At 41.7% G+C, this 22,170-nt stretch overlaps 1 protein-coding gene across 1 annotated transcript in view; it reads left to right on the top strand.

Annotated features, from left to right (window-relative positions):
* The window catches only part of LOC115152812 (protein phosphatase 1 regulatory subunit 21), a 55,751-nt gene extending 33,824 nt beyond the window's left edge, over nt 1-21,927 (top strand). The window contains exons 17-21 of the mRNA XM_029697646.1: nt 2,964-2,999; nt 3,297-3,413; nt 4,592-4,690; nt 5,070-5,198; nt 19,824-21,927. Coding sequence (XP_029553506.1) covers nt 2,964-2,999; nt 3,297-3,413; nt 4,592-4,690; nt 5,070-5,198; nt 19,824-19,856 — 414 coding nt within the window. The 3' untranslated portion in view covers nt 19,857-21,927. The remainder of the gene's footprint in view (nt 1-2,963; nt 3,000-3,296; nt 3,414-4,591; nt 4,691-5,069; nt 5,199-19,823) is intronic.
* Nucleotides 21,928-22,170: the final 243 nt, after the last annotated feature.

Below are 22,170 nucleotides of genomic sequence, written 5' to 3'. Positions count from 1 at the left end.
AAAGCCTCAAATTTGCCCGGATGGCCACCAATTTTCAACCCTTGTATTGGTCAGCCTGTTGTGTGTGTGTGTGTGTGTGTGTGTTTCCAAACAAGGACCGGTGTGCTTTGAGGTGACTGATGTTGGTGGGATTTGGAGGATGATGGAGGCAACAGGGGAAAGCGCCTCAGATCCACAAAGTCCCTTCCACCAGGTGGCTGATGAGATATGTTGGCACGACTGCCATATTGCATCTCCATCCCAAAGCCCTTACTTGGAAGTGTACTTCGCCAGACTGCCAAGAACCGTGCCCTCATCCAGGCCAAGGTGGCGAGACACGGTAGTGATGACACCATAGGCCTTGTTGTTCTCTGCACCAGACAGGATACTCTTGCCAGCATACTTGGGGTCCAACATGTACGCTGCGGCGTGTATGGGCTTCAGGCAGAAGTCTTCACGCTTTTTGATGTATTTCAGAACTGCAGTTTCCTCTGCTTGGAGCAACAGTGAAGTGGGCAGGGCAGTACGGATTTCTTCTCTTACATCTGCAAGCAGAGTCTGAACATCAGACAGGATGGCATTGTCTCCCTCAGTCCGTGCAATGGCTACTGCTATAGGTTTCAGGAATTTCAGGCTGCTTACCACTCTCTCCCAAAATACATCATCCAGGAGGATCCTCTTGATTGGGCTGTCCATATTGGCAGACTGTGATATGGCCATTTCTTAGAGAGACTCCTTGCCCCCCAGGAGACTGTCAAACATGATGACACCACCACCCCAACGGGTGCTGCTGGACAGCATCAATGTGGTGCTCTTATTCTCACTTTGCTTGGTGAGGTAGATTGCTGCTATATCTTGATGACCCTTCACATACCTAACCATTTCCTTGGCTCTCTTGTAGAGTGTATCCATTATTTTAAGTTCCATGATGTCCTTGAGGAGCAGATTAAATGCATGAGCAGCACAGCCAATGGGTGTGATGTGAGGGCATGACTCTTCCACTTTAGACCAAGCAGTCTTCATGTTTGCAACATTGTCTGTCACCAGTGCAAATACCTTCTGTGGTCCAAGGTCATTGATGACTGCCTTCAGCTCATCTGCAATATAGAGACCGGTGTGTCTGTTGTCCCTTGTGTCTGTGTTCTTGTAGAATACTGGTTGAGGGCTGGAGATGTAGTTAATTATTCCACGAACATTCAACCACCCATCAGAGATGATTGCAATACAGTCTGCTTTCTCTATGATTTGCTTGACCTTCACTTGAACTTTCTGTTGAACTCTGCATCCAGCAAATGAGTAGATAAAACATGTCTGGTTGGAGGGGTGTATGCTGGGTGAAGAACATTCAGAAATATCTTCCAATACACATTGCCTGTGAGCATCAGAGGTGAATCAGTTGCATACACAGCTCGAGCAAGACATTCATCAGCATTTCTCTGACTACGTTCCTCCATTGAGTCAAAAAGACTAATGTTTCCAGGAGGACCATGAGCTGTTGCTATCGATAAGGTGTCTAATTCATCATTTTCACCTCAAATAGAAGTAGAGGGACTTTTGTCAGAGGTTGCTTGTTGTGAGCGCTGAGGGAACTTTATGCACTTGGCCAGATTCTGCATCTTTGTTGCTTTCTTCACATATGATTTGGCACAGTATTTGCAAATGTACACAGCTTTTCCTTATACATTAGCTGCAGTGAAATGTCTCCACACATTAGATAGTGCCCGTGGCATTTTCCTGTAAAGAATAGAAAAAAAACAAATACAATTCTATGTAGATTAAACAACTCCTTTTGTAAGATAAATGTTTTAATATGAAACATGTATGGAAACCGGTGAATTAACATGCCTCAGTTAGCAGGCTCAAGCAAGCTAAAACCCACATGGTAGCAAACACTAACTAGCAGAAACTGTTAACAAGTTAGAAATGATTTAAACACACTTTGCTCTAGGCTTCTATTTACTAGTTAACAAAAAATCATGTATGTCATAGAAAATATATTCACCCCACCCAGTATTGTAATCAAAACTTACAAGAAAGTATGTAGTCCTTGGCTCAGACAGTGTAGTAGTGTGGGCTCAATAGCATCTCATTAGTGTGCAAGATCTTGAGAATCAGCTGTACATGTGATGGAAGAATGCACTGTGCATGCAGAGGGATAGTTTAACCAAAATATGCCACAAAACCTACAATTGCCTTATGTGTATCCCACAAAAAAAAGCTTCACTGTTATAAGCTAACTTTTTTTTTTATGAATTTGAGCTACATTCCCGGGCTTAACTTGTCATGGAAAATTTCTGGAAAGTTTCCGACCCTTTGCAAATCCAATGAGTTGTATTATCTGGCTCTGTCCCAATCATCTCTCCTTTCCCCCAGGTATGCACTTGTTCACTATCCTTCACTGATTTGAAGGTATAAGAAATGTTGGAATCTCCTTCTAGCCCATGCTTTCACCAATACAATGTTTTTAGATTTTTGGGAAGTAGTGAACTAGTGTACAATTTAAGGAAAAAATAGAAATTATTGGGACGCGTCCCAGATCTATTTGTGTTGTCCTATGGTGGTTCTCATTGTTTGGCATAACAACGACCATAGGAGCTGGCAAGACAGCACAAGCAGATCTGGCACCAGGCTAACACCCACTCACTCAGGACACGGTTTGTGCGGTTACTCACTGGACACTGTTGTCATGTCATTAACAACCAGCTACTCTCTTCATTCACAGGCTTTTATAGATGTTATTCCTTTCCAATCCAGTTTCGTCAGTGAATATTAGGAGCCTGTAGTGTTTTATAGGATTTCAGTGGGAGGCTAATGGTTTTTATTGGTCTGGGCCCTGATCTGTTTGTACTGTATCGCCAACAATGACCGTAGAAGTTGGCAAAACGGCACAAACAGATCTGGGACCAGTCTTACATTTTATAGCTTTCTCATAGGGAGTTAGTTACTAAATAATGCGTTTCTGTGTTTTGCATCTCTCGCATTAGGTTGGCATGTTGACCACAACTCCTACCAATGAGGAAGTAAGTTTGTCTTGTTTTTCTTGACCTAACTATTCTTCTTTAAAGTCTGTTCCTTTTCCCCTCTTTCACTGGACTAGTTTCATTGCTTTCCTGAAAAGATGGACGAATGAACTCATTAATCAATAGACTGTCATACTTTGGAAAATTACACTGACTGCTTGAATGAATGATTGAATAAATGCTTGAATGAGTACTATGTAGTAACATGCTAATACAGCCTTGATATACTAGTGTAATTACACCACAGTTAGAGCCACTTGATGTAAAGTTGTCGTTGGTCTGTCTCTGTGTGTACAGGTGGGAGACGAGGAGTCCAGAGAACAGCTGATTAAGACTCACTACATGGCCAGAGTAGGAGAACTCACCACACAGCTACAGGTCTCTGACAGCAAGGCTGTTAACTTCCACGCTGAGGTGAGACATGACACACACACACACGCAAGCAAGCACATACTTTTTAAGGATTTGTAGCTCTTATTTTGTCGGTGGATACTGGGGAGATATGTGGGGAACAAAGTTACACATAGTCAAGCTCCATTGAAATGCTGATCTACCGAAGACCAGCTTACTAGTTGGACCAGTCACTCAAACATTTCCCCTCACGTCTTCCTTACTTTAATACATAAATACTTTGACTCCAAGTATCGTTTTGTTAAAATAAAAATAGGCTGTGTAGCTGTGCCAAAACTATGGTATTTTTCATCCTATAACTTATCTATTTTTTTAAATAGTGAGCCAAAATGTTTTCAGCTCATTTATTTCCATGACTGATCAAAACTCATTTTCTCATGGCTCTCTCTGTCCCTTTGCAGCAGACATATGGTGAGCAGTATGTTTGGAACATTGAATCTCAATAAAAATCACACTATCGAATCTCAAAACATATAGAATCTTGAGAATCTCAATACATATAGAATCGTGAGAATCTCAATACATATAGAATCGACGCCTAAGTATAGTGATATCTTATTGTGAGGTCCCTGGTTATTCCCAGCCCTACATGATATACACTGAGAGTACAACACATTAATAACACTTGCTCTTTCCATGAGACTGACCAGGTGAAAGCTATGATCCCTTATTGATGTCACTTGTTAAATCCACTTCAATCATTGTCGATGAAGGGGAGGAGACAGGTTAAAGAATGATTGTTAAAAAAAAAAAAAATGTAAATGTAAGCCTTGAGACAATTGAGACATGGATTGTGTATGTGTGCCATTCAGAGGGTGAATGGGTAAGACAATGGATTTAAGTGCCTTTGAACAGGGTAGGTGGCAGGCACACTGGTTTGTGTCAAGAACTGCAACACTGCTGGATTTTTCACGCTCAACAGTTTCCTGTGTGTATCAAGAATGGTCCACCACCCAAAGGACAGAGTGTCTGACAGAATGGGAACTGGCTTAGGAAGTGTTTCTTACAAAGTGTATTTAATGTAGCAGTCATTCCAGTTCAAACCCAGACATCATGTAAGCCTAGATCTAGTTTTAGTGAAGGCATCCCATTTAGTGACTTCATTAGTTGAAGGACGTGGTCATCTGTGGATATCTGTTTATTGTCAGTATCTCCTGTGTTGTAACCCCCCTCCCCCCCAGTGTCGAGCCCTGGCCAAGCGTCTGGCCATTGCAGAGAAGTCACGGGAGACACTGACTGAGGAGGTCAAATTGGCTAATCAGAACATCACACGTCTGCAGGTAAACAACATCTGTTGTGTAATTTCCAGACTGAAAGAAAGCAGCTTATCCCAGATCCATCCATTCAGATAGAATACAATCAGCTTTATTACATTGGTAGTTGTGTTTGTTATGCATATTTGTCCTGAACTTGGTCCTCAATTTTTTTCGCTGTTTTTTTTGTAAGATTTCCCATTTATTCAATGAAATGCCATTTAGCAGACGCTTTTATCCAAAGTGACTTTTAATCATGCGTTCATACATTTTTAAGTATCGGTGCCCGGTGAATTGAACCCTGGCATTGCAAGAGCCATGCTCCAACTGAGACATGGCAAATTAACTTGAACCTTGAACAATCATACTGGCTCTAACTAACCACAACCTGCTCCTTGTCTTTCAGGATGAGCTTGCCACGACCAAGAGGAGTTACAAGGAACAACTTAGTATGATGAGCGACCACCTGTGTAGCATGAACGAGACTCTCAGCAAACAGAGAGAGGAGATTGACATACTCAAACTGGGCAGCAAGGTACAGAGTCCCCTCACACCGGTCCCTCATTGAGACAAACCTGGATAAATTAAGGTTAAATGAAAATATGCCACTCACTGGTCTAGACAGACAGAGAAGCAGTACTAGGTGAGGTTATGCTGACATGCTGTGTAGACATATCCCAGTAACAAACTACTATCCAGTGTGAGGGGAACAGGGAGGCTGGGGGTACAGAAGAGTCTGAGGGGAACAGGGATGTGGAGGTATAGCAGGGTCTGAGGGGAACAGAGAGGCTGGGAATGGGGGGGATATAGCAGGGTCTGGGGGAACAGGGAGGCTGAGGTTATAGAAGGGTCTGAGGGGAACAGGAAGGTGGGGGATGGGGGTATAGAAGGGTCTGAGGGGAATGGAGGCGGGGGTATAGAAGGGTCTGAGGGGAACAGGGAGGTGGAGGATAGAGGGTATAGCAGGGTCTGAGGGGAACAGGGAGGTGGAGGATAGGGGGTATAGCAGGGTCTGAGGGGAACGGGGAGGTGGAGGATAGAGGGTATAGCAGGGTCTGAGGGGAACGGGGAGGTGGAGGATAGGGGGTATAGCAGTGTCTGAGGGGAACAGGGAGGTGGAGGATAGGGGGTATAGCAGGGTCTGAGGGGAACAGGGAGGTGGAGGATAGGGGGTATAGCAGGGTCTGAGGGGAACGGGGAGGTGGAGGATAGGGGGTATAGCAGGTTCTGAGGGGAACAGGGAGGTGGAGGATAGGGGGTATAGCAGGGTCTGAGGGGAACGGGGAGGTGGAGGATAGGGGGTATAGCAGGTTCTGAGGGGAACAGGGAGGTGGAGAATAGGGGGTATAGCAGGTTCTGAGGGGAACTGGGGGGTGGAGAATAGGGGGTATAGCAGGTTCTGAGGGGAACTGGGGGGTGGAGGTACAGCAAACACGCCTTCTGTCCTGAAACTGCCCAACACACTCATCTGTGTTTTAACAGAAGTGTATCTTTAAGGGGTACTCCGGTATTTTTGCAAAGAGGCCCTAATCTACTTCCCCAGAGTGAGATTAACTCGTGGACACCATTTTTATGTCTCTGTATGCAGTTTGAAGGAAGTTGCTAACTAGCGCTAGCGCAGTTGCTAACAATGGAAGTCTATGGGCATCTGCTAGCATGCTAGTGTGGGAATGGTTATTCCCACACTTGCATGCTTGCAGATACCCATAAATCCACTTCAATTAGTGTAGATGAAAGTTGGAGAAAGGATTTTAAGGCTTGACATGGATTGTGTATGTGTGCCATTCAGAGAGTGAATGGGCAAGACAAAAGATAAAGTGCCTTTGAACACGTTATGGTAGTAGGTGCTTGGCGCACCGGTTTGAGTGTTTCAAGAACTGCAACACTGCTGGGTTTTTCACGCTCCACAGTTTCCTGTGTGTATCAAGAATGGTCCACCAACCAAAGGACATCCAGCCAACTTAACACAACTGTGGGAAGTATTGGAGTCAACATGGGCCAGCATCCCTGTGGAACACTTTCGACACCTTGTAGTCCATGCCCTGATGAATTGAGGCTGTTCTGCAGGCAAAATAAAATAGCTTCAAGTGTTTAGTCCAAATACTGGTGGATTCAACTAATAAAAGAATAGACAACCTGACCAGAGAGGTCCAGGACCTGAAGAACAGTTTGCAGTTCTCCCAGGGTCAGCTCAATGAGTTGAAACAGGAGAATGGCAAGATGACAGCAATCTGTAAGTCAGTGAGATAGGACATCAGTTCTGTGTGTGAATACATGATTACAATGAGGGACAATCAAGGTGGAACAACATGGTTGCTGATGGAATTTCAGAATCTCCACATGAGACCTGGACGGAGTGATGATTTCTGATAAATTGAAGACCACAGGAAGATTGAGGTGGAGAACCGCCCACAGGACTGGAAAATCCACCACCGGCCCAGGTGACAGGCCCAGGCCGATAGTTGTCAAGTTCCAGAGGTTCAAGGACAAGGTAGCTGGTCTGGAAAGAGCCAAGAATTTGAGAGGAATGTATATCTTCCTCAATGACTACCATCCTGAAGTTGTGCGACAGAAGAGGAAAGAAGTTATACACAGCCATGAACGTTGGCAGAGAGTGTGGGGACATTGCTTACATCCGCTATGACAGGCTCATTGTCCACCCTCCCTCCCAGAAGCCAGAAAGGGGTGAGAGAGCCAAGCCTATGGGTTCTTTGCTTCAACCCCGCAGCACACACACACACCAATTGATTAATGGACTGCTGAATGAATATATTTTCTCTTGCTTTGTTTGCTCTTTTCAGTATTATGTCTATCTCTGATAAGCTACCCAGGAAAGAAACATATAACATTCATATATTAGCCATTTCTGAGACTCACTTAGATAATTTATTTGATTATACAGTAGTAGCAATACAAGGATATAAATCTATAGAATAGGCAGGAATGCCTATGTGTGAGGTTCTGAAGTATACAGTTGAAGTTGACATACACTTAGGTTGGAGTCATTAAAACTCGTTTTTCAACCACTCCACACATTTCTTGTTAACAAACTATAGTTTTGGCAAGTCAGTTAGGACATCTAGTTTGTGCATGACACAAGTAATTTTTCCAACAATTGTCTACAGACAGATTATTTCACGTATCACAATTCCAGTGGGTCAGAAGTTTACATACACTAAGTTGACTGTGCCTTTTAAAGAGCTTGGAAAATTCCAGAAAATGGCATGGCTTTAGAAGCTTCTGATAGGTTAATTGACATTTGAGTCAATTGGAGGTGTACCTGTTGATGTATTTAAAGCCTACCTTCAAACTCAGGGCCTCTTTGCTTGACATCATGGGAAAATCAAGAGATCAGCCAAGATCTCTGGAAGTCTGGTTCATCCTTGGGAGCAATTTCCAAACACCAGAAGGTACCACGTTCATCTGTACAAGCAATAGTACGCAAGTATAAACACCATGGGACCACACAGCCGTCAATTCCCTGCTACCGCTACTTATTAGCAAGCACTCCGCCGCTTCAACTGTCATTGTCCATGTTGGGTCAAATGACATTAAACTCCAGCAGTCAGAGAAATTGAGAGACAATTTTAAAACATTGATAAATACGCTGCTGGAATCTGGGAAGCAGTGCGTTGTTTCCAGTCCATTTCCATCCACACGCTACACGGATATGGTTTTTAGTCGCATTCGCCAATTACACACCTGCCTTAAGGGATACTGCTGCACGATGGGAATTCCTTTTGTGGATAACTTTGCAGCTTTTACAGACCGACCAGGTCTATTTCTTCGGGACAATTTACATCTTAACGGGTATGGCTCCAGCATCCTCTCCACCAACATGTCTCTTACTCTTGCCTCATGTAGAGCCTTTGATACCTGACGTTGTGTATTTTCGGGGGTTGACTTTTGGGATTGTACGCTCCCCTATCAGATTATGTTCAATGCTCCTCTCCCAGTTTCATTAATTAGGCCCTCAATTGCAAATATGGAACAAACTACAGTTAACAACCTTTCTGCAATTCCTAGATTATTGTCCAATCACCGTATTACGAATACTACTCACATGCAGAGAGGTGTTGTTAGTAGTAATCTTGTCCCCATAAAATTGAGCTCTGTCAATAGCTCATGGTTTATTGCTCATCCAGTGCAGCTTCAGGTACTACCTTGGAAACTCCATCTGATATGAATTCCCGTAGCAATGGCATTGGAATAATTCATTTGAATGCTAGAAGCCTGATCCAAAAGTTGGACTTTATTGAAATGTTGGTCTCACAATCAAATGTTGACGTTCTGATTGTATCTGAATCGTGGCTGTGTGATTCTGTGCCTGATTCAGATGTTCAGTTGATTGGGTACAATATTTATAGAGCTGATAGAGTTGGTAGAGGTGGTGGTATCGCGATTTATGTAAAATGCTGCTTAAATGTTTTTGTGTCCATATCAACCTCTGTTCCAAAGCAATATGAATGTCTAGTTTTAAATGTGGTACTTGGTAATAATGCTCATTTAACTCTAGCAGGGGTATATCGCCCCCCCTCAGCTCCTCCTTGTACTCTATGCAAATTATCTGATATACTGTCGAATTATGCAATCTCTGAATTACTGATTTTGGGAGATTTTAACTTGGATTGGCTCTCACCAGTATCTGAAAAATTAAAAGACATTTGTACTGAGCTAAATCTAACTCAGCTGTTAACTAAACCAACCCGTCCCAACTTTAAGAACCCAGTAAAATCTACTCTACTAGACATTATTCTAACAAATACCCCCCATAAATACACAGCCACTGGGGTTTTTGCAAATGATATCAGTGACCACTGCCCTATTGCTTGTATTAGAGATACCAGGCTGGAACACTGATCCCTGTATAATCTCAAAGCGAAATTATAAACATTTCTCACAGCAAGCTTTTATCCTTGACTTATATCACTCTGAGTTTTTATCCACTTGCTGCTTTCTGGACCCAGTTTTAGCCCTTGCTTTTTTCTCTTCTATTTTTATCTCTATGTCTGATAAACATGCCCCGTTTTTAAGAATCACAGAGTAAAAAACCGAACCAGTTCTTGGTTCTCTCCTGAATTGTCAGGTCTTTTCCTGCAAAAGAATCGGGCCTGAGCCTTGGCGAGGAAAACGGGTACTCCAGCTGATTGGCTGTTTTTTAGGCAATTGAGAAATAAATGTACTGCAGCTGTCAAAGGCAAAATCAAATTACTTCCTTAATGCTATGACAGATTCTGCAGGAGATCCTGCAAAATTCTGGAAAACCGTTAATTCACTGAAACGGGGGAATTCTGCTGTTTCTCTTCCTAAGCAAATTACCTCAGACTCCTGTATTCTAAGTGAAAAAAATGATATTTGTGATGCTTTTAATAAGCATTTTATCTCTGCTGGTTTTTTATTTGAAAGGAAAAGTGGCCATTGTGGTACTGGCCAGCTAGTTGATTTTTTGTCTTGCTTTTCAACCGTTACTCTGAAAAATGGTAACCCTGTTTTTAGTTTCCAGAAAATAACCGAAGCAGAGGTTCTAGCTGCCCTGTGTGCCATTGATACTAAGAAATCCTTAGGCGCTGACAATTTATACCCGTACTTACTTAAGTGTGCTGCACCTATCATTGCTGGTTCAGTGACACACATTTTTAATCTAACATTAAGCACAGGAAAAATACCTAAGGTGTGGAAAGCAGCTTTTGTTCTGCCATTACATAAGGGAGGTGACGGTAGTGATTTGGATAACTATCGACCTATCTCTAGGCTCCCTTGTCTGGCAAAGATCTTAGAATCTATAGTCAACAAACAGTTACAATCTTTTCTTTCTGCTAACAGTATTCTTAGCACCAATCAATCTGGTTTTAGATCTAAACACAGTACCACATCGGCCACTATGCTTGTTGTAAATTATATTGCAAATGCCTTAGATGATAGAAAGCACTGTGCTGCGTTGTTTGTAGACTTGTCAAAAGCTTTTGACACTAGACCATGCTATCCTTTTGAGTAAGCTGTCATCTATAGGACTGGGCACTGATGCCTACCGATAGTCATAAAACCATCTTAAAGATGGAACCCAGGCCGTTATGGTCGACGGGGTCAAGTCTGACCCTTTACAGTTACTTAAAGGGGTCCCTCAGGGTTCAATAATTGGCCCACTATTGTTCTCACTTTATATAAACAACATTGGTGATGATGTCAGATATTGTAAATTCCATTTATATGCAGTTGACACAGTGATGTACTCTATTGCTCCAACTGCGGACCAAGCTTTAATGCAGTTGGAGTCTGATTTTAGGATACTACAGGGGTCTCTTTTACAGCTTAAACTTGTTTTAAACGCCAAGAAAACAAATGTCATGTTTTTTTCTAGGTCTAAACTCTCAGTTAGAAACACTTTTGTAATCACTAGCTTGGATGGTACTCAAATCAAACAGGTCTCTGCATATAAATATTTAGGGGTATGGTTAGATGATAGGCTTTCTTTTAAAAAACATGTTACTGAATTGGGAAAAAAGCTCAAATTCAAGATAGGGTTCCTTTACAGAAACAGGGCTTGTCTGTCTTCTGTAAATAGAAAACAAATTGTGCAGGCTACTTTTATGTCCGTTTTTAGATTATGGTGATATTCTCTATATGCATGCATCGGCAAACACATTAAAACCACTGGATGCTATTTACCATTGTGCACTCAGGTTTATCACGGGTGATAGTTACAAAACTCATCACTGTATCTTATATCAACATGTGGGTTGGGCCTCTCTATCTGTGAGGCGAGAGCAACATGCTCTCTTGTTTATTTATAAAGCACGTCTTTTAAAATTACCTCCATATATATCATCATTAATTTCCATTAGATATACTAATTTTAAAACCAGATCACAGATGTGGATTACATTAGAGACTCCTGCGGTCTCCACAGAGTTGGCTAGGACTGCCTTTAGTTCCTTTGCACCTTATTTATCCTGTTGAGGATCTTATCCCGATCTTATCCCGGTATTGGGATTCATTGTCATGTGACCATGGCGGGGAATTCAAAACTGCAAGAGTAATCATTTCAAAAAATCAAATAATCAACTATTTTCCTCCATTTGAAAGATATATCTCCTAAATCTAACCACGCTGTCCGATTTTCAGAGGCATTACGGAGAATGCATAAAGTTAGGTTATGTGAGGAGAGTACATTGACAATAGCTGCGTGTAATGTTTAGCCAATTCAAAGAAGGGCATCAACAGACAGAAAACTAGCTAGAATTATGCACTTACCTTTGACAATCTGCATCAGATGACACTCATAGGACATTATGTTATACAATACATGCATTTTTAGTTCCATCAAGTTCATATTTATATCCAAAAACAGCATTTACAGTCGCGGTGAAATTCAGAATTTTTTTCGGCTCGAATGCACCCAGTGAATCCAGCATTACAAATCACGGAATTACTATTCGAAAACATTGGTAAATTATAATATTGTCATTCAAAGAATAATATATTATCATCTCGTAATTGCTACCGAATGGCCAGATCTCAAAATAACTTTACTGGGAAATCACATTTTGCATAAACTGGGTACTATGCTAACAACAATAAGCTATATGCTAAGCTAAGCTAAGCTATACCGTTAGCATTAGCATCATCTAATATCGATAATAACATTCTAAATATCCCCTTACCTTTGATTATCTCCATCAGAAGGCGCTGCCAGAGATCCCAGGTCCAGAACAAATGTGGTTTCTTTTGACAAAGTTCATAATTTATGTCCAAATAGTTAGCGTTCAGTAGGCTCCCACAAAATGAGGTGGGCAGTGTAAAGTCACGTCGAAAAGCTAAAGAAAACCTAGTAAATAATCTATTTACGTTTGTTTAAACATGTCAAACGTTGTTTAGCACTAATCTTTTGTTCCATTTTTAACGTGAAACATCAGTAAACATCAGTAATATTTTCACACAACCTATCAAGTGTCTAGAATAAACGATAATGACAAAGGCACTCTTCTCAGATTCATGCGCAGGCGCAAAAAATGAAGTGATGACGTGTCAACTTGTAAGCTTTCTAATTCGGTCTGTATTCATGACAGATGCTTCCAACAACTTTCTAAAGATCGTTGACATCTAGTGGAAGCAGTAGGAGTTGCGAACTGAATCCTTTCTCACTGTGGTATCTTTAAAACAATGACACTAAATAGTACAGTCACAAAATTCTCATTTTTTTTTATCTATTTTTCACAGGTTTTTGCCTGCAATATGAGTTTTGTTATACTTACAGACACCATTCAAACTGTTTTAGAAAATTCAGAGTGTTTTCTATCCGAATGTGTTAATAATATGCATATCCTAGCTTCTGAGTTGGTGTAGGAGGCAGTTAAAAATGGGCACATATTTCTTTCAAAATTCTCAATACTGCCCCCGTGGCCCGTAGAGGTTAAGGAACAAACTGCAGATCCAACTTAAGTTACACACTCTGGTGTCCCTTGCCCATTTCAAAAATGTTATGGAGGATCAATATGATGTCTGTGATTGTTTCTGTTGAATTGTTTCTTTTGAATTGTGTCTTTGTTTTGTATGTTTGAAATGTTCTTGTCTGTATGCCTAAAACTGTACATGTCAACATGTTTACACAGGGCACAGCCGTAAAAGAGATCCAGGTCTCAGTCTGTTTTCCCTGTTAAAATAAAGATTAAAAATAAAAATAAATTTAAAAAAAATACCGCTCAGGAAGGAGATGCGTTCTGTCTCCTAGAGATGAACGTACTTTGGTGTGAAAAGTGCAAATCAATCCCAGAACAGCAGCAAAGGACCTGGTGAAGATGCTGGAGGAAACAAGTACAAAAGTATCTATATCCACAGTAAAACGAGTCCTATATCAACATAACCTGGAAGGCCCCTCAGCAAGGAAGAAGCCACTGCTCCAAAATCCAGACTACGGTTTGCAACTGCACATGGGGACGAAGATCATACTTTTTGGAGAAATGTCCTCTGGTCTGATGAAACAAATATTTTGGCCATAATGACCATCGTTATGTTTGGAGGAAAACGGGGGGGGGGGGCACGGGGGTTGAAGCATGTAGTGGAGGTGCTTTGCTGCAGGAGGGACTGGCGCACTTCACAAAATAGATGGCATTATGAGGAAGGAAAATTGTGGATATATTGAAGCAACATCTCAAGACATCAGTCAGGAAGTTAAAGCTTGGTCACAAATGGCTCTTCCAAATGGACAATGACCCCAAGCATACTTCCAAAGTTGTGGCAAAATGGCTTAAGGACAACAAAGTAAAGGTATTGGAGTGGCCATCACAAAGCTCTGACGTCAATCCCATAGAACATTTGTGGGCAGAACTGAAAAGGTGTGTGCAAGCAAGGAGGCCTACAAACCTGACTCAGTTACACCAGCTCTGTCAGGAGGAATGGGCCAAAATTCACCCACCTTATTGTGGGAAGCTTGTGGAAGGCTACCCAAAACGTTTGACCTAAATTAAACAATTTAAAGGCAATGCTACCAAATACTAATTGAGCGAATGTAAACTTCTGACCCACTGGGAATGTGATGAAAGAAATAGAAGCTGAAATAAATCACTCTAATCCTGACATTTCACATTCTTAAATGTTATTGTTTTTATTTCACCTTTATTTAACCAGGTAGGCAAGTTGAGAACAAGTTCTCATTTACAATTGCGACCTGGCCAAGATAAATCAAAGCAGTTCGACACATACAACAACACAGAGTAACACATGGAGTAAAACAAACATACAGTCAATAATACAGTGGAAAAATAAGTCTGTATACAATGTGAGCAAATGAGGTGAGGAGACAAGGGAGGTAAAGGCAAAAAAGGCCATGGTGGCAAAGTAAATACAATATAGCAAGTAAAACACTGGAATGGTAGATTTGTAGTGGAAGGAAGTGCATAGTATAAATAATGGGGTGCAAAGGAGCAAAATCAATAAATAAATACAGTAGGGGAAGAGGTAGTTGTATGGGCTAAATTATAGATGGGCTATGTACAGGTGCAGTGATCTGTGAGCTGCTCTGACAGCTGGTGCTTAAAGCTAGTGAGGGAGAAGTGTTTCCAGTTTCAGAGATATTTGTAGTTTGTTCCAGTCATTGGCAGCAGAGAACTGGAAGGAGAGACAGCCAAAGGAGGAATTGGCTTTGGGGGTGACCAGAGAGGTATACCTGCTGGAGCGCGTGCTACAGGTGGGTGCTGCTATGGTGACCAGTGAGCGGAGATAAGGGGGACTTTACCTAGCAGGGTCTTGTAGATGACCTGGAGCCAGTGGGTTTTGCGACGAGTATGAAGCGAGGGCCAGCCAATGAGAGCGTGCAGGTTGCAATGGTGGGTAGTTTATGGGGCTTTGGTGACAAAACAGATGGCACTGTGATAGACTGCATCCAGTTTGAGTAGGGTATTGGAGGCTATTTTGTAAATGACATCGCCGAAGTCGAGGATCGGTAGGATGGTCAGTTTTACGAGGGTATGTTTGGCAGCATGAGTGAAGGATGCTTTGTTGTGAAATAGGAAGCCAATTCTAGAATTAACTTTGGATTGGAGATGTTTGATGTGAGTCTGGACGGAGAGCTTACAGTCTAACCAGACACCTAGGTATTTGTAGTTGTCCACATATTCTAAGTCAGAACCGTCCAGAGTAGTGATGCTGGACGGGCGAGCAGGTGCGGGCAGTGATCGATTGAATAGCATGCATTTAGTTTTACTTGTGTTTAAGAGCAGTTGGAGGCCACAGAAGGAGAGTTGTATGGCATTGAAGCTCGTCTGGAGGTTAGTTAAGTGTCCAAAGAAGGGCCAGAAGTATACAGAATGGTGTCGTCTGCGTACAGGTGGATCAGAGACTCACCAGCAGCAAGAGCGACATCATTGATGTATTCAGAGAAAAGAGTTGGCCCAAGAATTGAACCCTGTGGCACCCCCATAGACTACCAGAGGCCCGGACAACAGGCCATCCGATTTGACACATTGAACTCTATCAGAAAAGTAGTTGGTGAACCAGGCGAGGAAATCTTTTGAGAAACCAAGTCTATTGAGTCTGCCGATGAGGATGTGGTGATTGACAAAGTCGAAAGCCTTGGCCAGGTCAATGAATGTGGCAGCGCAGTATTGTTTCTTATCGATGGTGGTTACGATATTGTTTAGGACCTTGAGCGTGGCTGAGGTGCACCCATGACCAGCTCTGAAACCAGATTGCATAGCGGAGAAGGTGCGGTGGGATTCGAAATGTTCGGTTATCTGTTTGTTGACTTGGCTTTCGAAGACCTTAGAAAGGCAGGGTAGGATAGATATAGGTCTGTAGCAGTTTGGGTCAAGAGTGTCTCTCCTTTGAAGAGGGGGATGACAGCAGCTGCTTTCCAATTTTTTGGAATCTCAGACGACACGAAAGAGAGGTTGAACAGGCTAGTAATAGGGGTTGCAACAATTACGGCAGATCATTTTAGAAAGAAAGGGTCCAGATTGTCTAGCCCGGCTGATTTGTAGGGGTCCAGATTTTGCAGCTCTTTCAGAACATCAGCTGACTGGATTTGGGAGAAGGAGAAATGGGTAAGGCTTGGGCGAGTAGCTGTGGGGGGTGCGGTGCTGTTGACCGCGGTAGGGGTAGCCAGGTGGAAATAAAGTGGTGATCCTAACTGACCTAAAACAGGGAATTTGTACTAGGATTAAATGTCAGAAATTGTGAAACATTTAAACTCAGTTTTTGGCTAAGGTGTATGTAAACTTCCGACTGCAACTGTATATTCAGAGCCATATCCCTGTAATGCTTAGAGAAGATCTTATTATGTCAAGTGTTTTTGAAGTATTGTGGTTGCAGGTTCACCTGGCACATCTAAAGCCTTTTCTTGTATGTGATGTAAACAGAGGTCTACTTTCTTGGGGACCTGAATATTGACTGGTTTTCATCAAGTTGTCCGCTCAAGAGGAAGCTTCTCACTGTAAACAGTGCCTGTAATCTGGTTCAAATTATTAATCAATGTACCAGGGTGTTTACAAACACTACCGGAACAAGATCATCCACATGTATTGATCACATTTTTACTAGTACTGAAGAACTTTGTTCTAAAGCTGTATCCTTACCCATTGGATGCAGTGAACACAATATTGTTGCTATATCCAGGAAAGCCAAAGTTCCAAAAGCTGGGCCTAAATTACTGTAGAAGAGATCATACAAAAGATTTTGCTGTGACTTATGTGGATGATGATAAATATATTTGTTGGTCGGATGTGATTAATAAGGAGCATCCAGACACTACACTTGATGAATTTATGAAATTGCTTCTTTCAAATTATTGATTAAACATTCACCTGTTAGAAACTGACTAAGAGCTGTTCATGCTCCATGGATTGATGAGGAATTGAAAAACTGTATGGTTGAAAGAGAGAGGGCAAAGGGAGTGGCTAATACATCTGGCTGTACATCCGACTGGCTGACCTACTGCAAATTGAGAAATTGTGAGACTAAACTCAACAACAAAAGAAACTGTATTATGAAGCCAATATCAATGATATAAAGAATGATGTAAAATAAACTTTAGAGCACATTAAATTAAATTATGGGCAGAAAGACATTCAACTCCATCTTTCATCAAATCAGATGGCTTATCACAAAACCATTTGATGGTGCCATTATTTGGATTACTTCATTAGCAAAGTAGGCAAACTTAAGCTGGAAATGCCAACAATGAACAGTCAGCCATCGTATTCATTTATAATCAGAAAAAAATAATGAAAGAAAAGCATTGCAACTTTGAATTTTGTAAAGTTAGTGTGGGAGAGGTGGAAAAACGGTTATCGATCAATAATGACAAACCTCCTGGGCTTTGACAGCTTAGATGGAAAGCTACTTAGGATGGAAGCTGACTCTATAGCCACTGCTATCTGTCATACCTTTAATCTGAGCCTAAAGTAATTCCACTACCCAAGTGGTAGCGGAATGTGGTAAAGTGGAGTGGTAAAGCAGCCTTTACTGGTCCTAACAGCAGACCTATCAGCTTGCTGCCAGCTCCTAGCAAACTGTTGGAGAAAATTGTGTTTGACCAAATACAATGCTATTTCTCTGTAAACAAATTAACAACAGACTTTCGGCATGCTTATAGAGAAGGGCACTCAACATGTACCGCACTGACACAAATGACTGATTGGTTGAAAGAAATTGATAATAAGAATATTTTGGGAGCTGTACTGTTTGATTTCCATGCAGCCTTTAATATTATTGACCATAGCCTGTTGTTGAAAAACATATCTGTTTATGGCTTTTCAACCTCTGCCATATTGTGGATTCAGAGCTTTCTGATAGAACTCAGGCTTTTCTTTAATGGAAGCTTCTCTAATGTCAAACATGTAAAGTGTGATATTCCGCAGGGCATCTCTCTAGGCCCTTTACTCTTTTAAAAAAATATATTTTTGCCACTGGCATTAAACAAAGCATTTGTGTATGCTTATGAAACCATATACGCATCAGCAACCACAGCTAATGAAGTCACTTTTTAAAAAAAAAACGTTTTATCCCTCTTTCTCCCCAATTTCATGATATCCAATTGGTAGTTAGTCTTGTCTAATCGCTGCAACTTCCGTATGGACTCGGGAGAGGCGAATGTCGAGAGCCATGCGTCCTCCGAAACATGACCCTGCCAAGCTGGACTGCTTCTTGACACTGCTCGCTTAACCCGGCAGCACCAATGTGTTGGAGGAAACACCGTACAACTGCCGACCATGTCAGCGTGCATGCGCCCGGGCCGCCACAGGAGTCGCTAGAGCACGATGGGACAAGGACATCCCAACCCGTACAACGCTGGGCCAATTGTGCAGCGCATCGTGTCTCCCGGTCACGGCCGGCTGCAACACATCCCGGGATCGAACCCGGATCTGTAGTGATGCCTCAAGCACAGCGATGCAGTGCCTTAGACCACTGCACCACTCAGGAGTGGTAACCCCTAACAAAGAGTTGCAGTCTGTTTTGGAATGGGTGGCCAGTAATAAACTGGTCCTGAACATCTCAAACTAAGAGCATTGTATTTGGTACATATCATTCCCTATATTCTAGACCTCAGCTGAATCCGGTAATGAATGGTGTGGCTGTTGAACAAGTTGAGGAGACTAAATTAATTGACGTTACTTTAGATTGTGAACTGTCATGGTCAAAACAGATTCAATGGATGTAAAGATGGGGAGATGTCTGTCTGTAATAAAGAGAAGCTCTGCTTTTTTGACACCACACTCCAAAAAGCAAGTTCTGCAGGCTCTAGTTTTGTCTAATCTTGTTTGTCCAGTCGTGTGGTCCAGTGCTGCAAGGAAAGACCTAGTTAAGATGCAGCTGGCCCAGAACAGAGGTGCAGAGGTCCACGTCTTGCTCTTCATTGTAATCAGAGGGCTTATATAAATACTATGCATGCCAGTCTCTCTTGGCTAAGAGTTGAGGAGAGACTGACTGCATCACTTATTTTTATAAGAAATATTAATATGTTAAATCACATTGTTTGCATTATCTTCTTACACACAGCTCTGACACACATACTTACACCACCAAGGGGTCTTTTCACAGTCCCCAAATCCAGAACAAATTCAAGAAAGCTTAGAGTATTGCGGTGCATTCGGAAAGTATTCAGACCCCTTGACTTTTTCCACATTTTGATACGTTACAGCTTTATTCTAAAATTGATTAAATTGTTTTTTTTCCTTCAATCTACACACACAACCGCATAATGAGAAAGCAAAAACTTGTTTTTTTTTAAAAATGTTTGCGAATGTATTAAAAATATGTAAATGTGATATTCTATTTACATAAGTATTCAGACCCTTTACTCATTTTTTTGTTGAAGTGCCTTTGGCAGTGATTACAGCATCAAGTCTTCTTGGATATGATGCTATAAGCTTGGCACACCTGTATTTGGAGTTTCTCAAATTTTTCTCTGCAGATCCTCTCAAGCTCTGTCAGGTTGGATGGGGAGTGTCGCTGCACCCAAAAACAATTGTAGTTCTGTCCTTGAGCTGTTGACTATTAATGATCTGTATTATGTCATGTATTCTGTGGACCCCAGGAAGAGTCGCTGCTGCTTCAGCAAAAGCTAATGGTGATCCTAATAAAATACCAACTCAATAGTAGGACGGTGTTCCTAATGTTTTGTACATTGTGTATAACTTAACACCGTTCTTCCTCTTGCCTTTTCCAGGGAAACTCCAAACTCCTAAAGAAGGGTCGGTAGGAAACGAGTCCATTGGGGAAACTGGCTCCATTTTGGATCAGCAGCGCACCCTTAACTGAGAGAAGGGCTGGACTATGGAACCACCCACCCACTACAGCCCTGCCAGCTCCACACCACCATACCGCCCCAAGATGGAGGACCCTGTTAGACTTCTCCATCAGAGGGAGGCTATTGGGGGTGGGGTGTGTGTCTCTGATACCACTCTGCTTAAAGGAATTGTGTTTCTGATTGACACATAATGACTTTACGTGTCAAGTGCTTCCCAGTGTGTGGCGGAAGCAACTGCTTGACCCTTTGCACTTTGGTTTGTGGGAGGAAATGGAGAAATGTAAAGGAAAGATTATATATTTTTCCTCCCCCCACCAACTAGTCAGGTCATGGATGCTGACTACAGTCAGGGAATGAAGACCACCTGGTCCTGATGGTTAGTGTGTCTCTTCTCTCTGTGCTAAATGTGGAAATGACGGAGATTTGAAATATTCATTAATCAAATTGCTCTTAAGTGGGAGGAGGATATCGTGTGAGCAAGTGAAGTGTTTAAATTGTGTGCCTGACTGGCTGTCTGGGTTGTTTTCTTTGTCTTTGTCTAATAGTGGGGACTGTAGACTGTCATGCCAGGCTTTGAGAGGGACTGCTAATTATTATAACTTCATTTTATATTTGGACTATTTTTAGATTCAATTAAAGATTATTTGTGCAAATGTTGTGATTTGTGAGGGACTATGTTCATTATATTTACCACATTTTACTTGAAGGGCTGCCCCAGATGAAATTAATCAATGAGTGACATATTAATTAGACACACTAGCCTTGGATGCCCAGGCTTCGCTCATTAGCGGAGGCCTAAGACCAAGTCTAGACACACTTGCATACATTCCCTTAAAGCTGGAATCCTTGATGGTTAATCAGCCACGTCTGTTTGTGATATTACCACAACAAAGTTAGAATTATTATTATAATTTTTTTTTTTTTTCAACTCTCCTCACCTCTGCTTTGTTAACAAAACAATAACTGCCGTGGGGCGGGCAGTAGCGCTGTTTCCCCTACTGCGAATTCCATCTTTATCTAGATGTCCTATCTGTCCTTGAGAACGGATGGAAGAATCTGACAGAATGACAATGACATGGAATAAATCTGACCCGATTACCCAATCAATTCTGACATGACAGACCTGTTCCACACGTTACATTTCTATTTCAACTAAATGATCTGTGATGTTGCACAAGGTAAGTTCATAAAATGGTGTCTGTCTGTGATGTTTCTCTAGTAGTTGTAACACCAAAGTGTGTATGGATGTGCGCTGAGGAGAACTGTGCTTGATTCCCAAATGACACCCTATTCCCTACGTAGTGCACTACTTTCGACCATTGCCTTACGGGCCCTGGTCCAATGTAATGCACTATATAGGGAATAATGCGGTGCCATTTGGGACATAGCATGTCGCACCACAGTCTTCAAACCCATGTATCATGTATGGAGAAAAGGGTTAATGTGAATATAATACATTATTGTACCGTGTACTATTTAACAGAAATATACAAAAAACAAAGGCATTCGTTTTAAGGTTTCCCATAACTATTTTCCATGATGACCCAATGAAATTAGTCGATGATCAATGGAAAAGAGCAGAAACACATCAAACTAGTCAATCACTCACCTGCATTTAGTACTTGATTATTGGGTCCCAGAGAACTGAAAATATTTGCCTATTGGAAGGCAATACACACACAAAGGTCTGCTCTTTTGAACCTCCAGTAAGACTATCATGGTTTGTGTACCCATTACAATTGTATTATCGGCGTGTTGGCAAAGCTGAAGTAGGATACCCCTTGTCTGACAGTGTAGGGACTTCTCTAACAGTTCACAATTAACAGCAGGGTTGTGTTCATTAGGGCACACCATAGCTAAACGTTTAACAATAGAAAATGAAAGTCCAGTTAGTACATTGCTGTTTCACCCAGTTTTTGAACATTTTCTTCCATTTTGTACCTCCTGAAAACAACCCTGGACTTGTATTGCATGTGTGTTCTAGTGACATTTTATAGTGTGGCCAATAAAATGAATAATCTTATCCTGTGCATTGTTTAGACTGATTTTTAATCGGATTGGACTAGTGTCTGGCCAGTGTCTGCCCGGTACTAACCATTCCATTTCAGAATTCCAGAGGTTTGCCAACATGCCCTATACTACTGAAATCTGTATCTTCACAATGTAATCTGACAGTCCAACAGAATGTACAGTTGAAGTTGGAAGTTTACATACACTTAGGTTGGAGTCATTAAAACTCGTTTTTCAACCACTCCACAAATTTCTT

Source organism: Salmo trutta, chromosome 18, assembly GCF_901001165.1.
Source record: "Salmo trutta chromosome 18, fSalTru1.1, whole genome shotgun sequence".
NCBI lineage: Eukaryota > Metazoa > Chordata > Actinopteri > Salmoniformes > Salmonidae > Salmo > Salmo trutta.
This window is presented reverse-complemented; position numbering and strand designations above follow the sequence as displayed.